We start from the raw sequence: 1,617 nt of genomic DNA on the forward strand, positions 1-1,617 counted from the left end.
AGACTAAACCACCACAAACTACAGTCTGCAGGGGCTCCAGGCCCCAAATGACGTGCGAGTGTTAGAGTTGTTTGGTATTGCTAAAAATCTCTCTCTCTCTCTCTCACTCACACACACACACCCAGATCCCAGTCAGTCTTCAAAAATCTCTCTCTCACACACTCTCTCGGCTACGGGACCGGCCCCAGCTTCGGCTGAGGGCTAACAAGCTGCCGAGCCCAAATCACTGTGAGAGTCGTGATTTCTTGTTGGTTAATAAAGATCTCTCTCACACACACACGATCACCACCACACACACGCCAGCAACACTCTCCCAGCACGATAAAGAAAAAAATCAGCGGGGCGCACAGCACAACACATGTGTGTATATAATATACAAATTACAGAAGCACAAGAAAATATTCACACCTCACACACAATGCGCTTCGCAGAGCCTGTCTTTGTCCCGTATCACGCGCCGCTCCAGCGCGGCACGCTGGTCGACCGGCGGGACCGCTTCATCGCCGAGGTTGCGCTCGACGGCCAGCCGGCCAGCGTGCTCGCGCACTGCATCAATCCCGGCCGGATGGAGGCGTTCGTGCGGCCCGGCGCACGGGTGTGGGTCCTCCCTGCGGAGAAGGCCGACCGAAAGCTGCGCTACTCGTGGGAGGCGATCGAGGTGCTGGGCGTCCGCGGCGCCAACATCATCGCCTCGACAAACACCGTCCGGCCCAACCTGCTCGTGCGTGCGCTCCTCGAGGCGCGATGCCTCCGCGACCTCTCCTTTTGCGAGCTGCGTGCCGAACGCAACTTTGTCGCCGGCAGCCACTCGGGGCGCGTCGACTTCCTTCTCGACGAGCAGAGCGCCTCGCCCCACTACGTGGAGGTCAAGAACTGCCACATGGTGTACGAGGACGGCTGGGGCTACTTTCCTGACTCCGTCTCCGCACGAGCGACGCGGCACGTGGACGCGCTCGCTGCGCTGGTGGCTGGAGGGGCGCGTGCCTCCGTCATCCTCGTCGTGCAGCGCTCCGATGTCGAGCACGGCGTGCGTCCGAGCGCATTCCATGACCCCGCCTTCGCCGCCGCGGCGGTCAAGGCTGCGCAGGCCGGCGTGCAGTTCCGTGCCGTCCGAGCTAGCGTCGACCTGCAGGGCACCTACCTGACGCACGAGCTGCCGGTCGACCTCTCGGGCCACGCCTCACCCACCGTGCTCACCGACGTGGGGAGGCAGTGGGAGGCGAACCGCGAGAGCACGGGGTGGACTCGCTCGGCGTCCGGCAGCCGCGTCGCCAACGGTCCCTTCCCTCACCATCTGGCGGCGGCGAGGCAGGCGGCCAAGCGGGCCAAGCAGGAGGCACAGGGAGCGGGCCCGGACACCTCGCGAGGGAAGAAGAAGCGAAGCGACGGCGGCAGTAGCCGCGGCGGCGGCAGCGGCGGCGGCGTGGGTGGCGGCGCTGGCTGCCGCGGCGGCGGCGGTGGCAACGCCAGTGGTGGCGACTCCAGCAGCGCTGGCGGAAGGGCCCGTAGCGCCCGCATCGCTGGTGGCAGCGCCGGTGCCGGCGGCGGTGCGGCCTCTCCGAGGACCGTGGAGTTGGAGGCGGCCGTCGGCGGAAAGCCGGCAGACCCCGCAGTCGG

At 65.7% G+C, this 1,617-nt stretch overlaps 1 protein-coding gene across 1 annotated transcript; it reads left to right on the top strand.

Moving 5' to 3' along the window:
- Window positions 1-418: 418 nt before the first annotated feature.
- On the top strand, window positions 419-1,509 carry EMIHUDRAFT_255000 (hypothetical protein; the record flags this gene model as incomplete). The annotated part of the gene is made up of 2 exons (XM_005775720.1): window positions 419-1,267; window positions 1,501-1,509. 2 exons carry the CDS (start codon window positions 419-421, stop codon window positions 1,507-1,509), a joined length of 858 nt encoding a protein of 285 aa, XP_005775777.1.
- Window positions 1,510-1,617: the final 108 nt, after the last annotated feature.

This window comes from Emiliania huxleyi, assembly GCF_000372725.1.
Source record: "Emiliania huxleyi CCMP1516 unplaced genomic scaffold EMIHUscaffold_2958, whole genome shotgun sequence".
NCBI lineage: Eukaryota > Haptophyta > Isochrysidales > Noelaerhabdaceae > Emiliania > Emiliania huxleyi.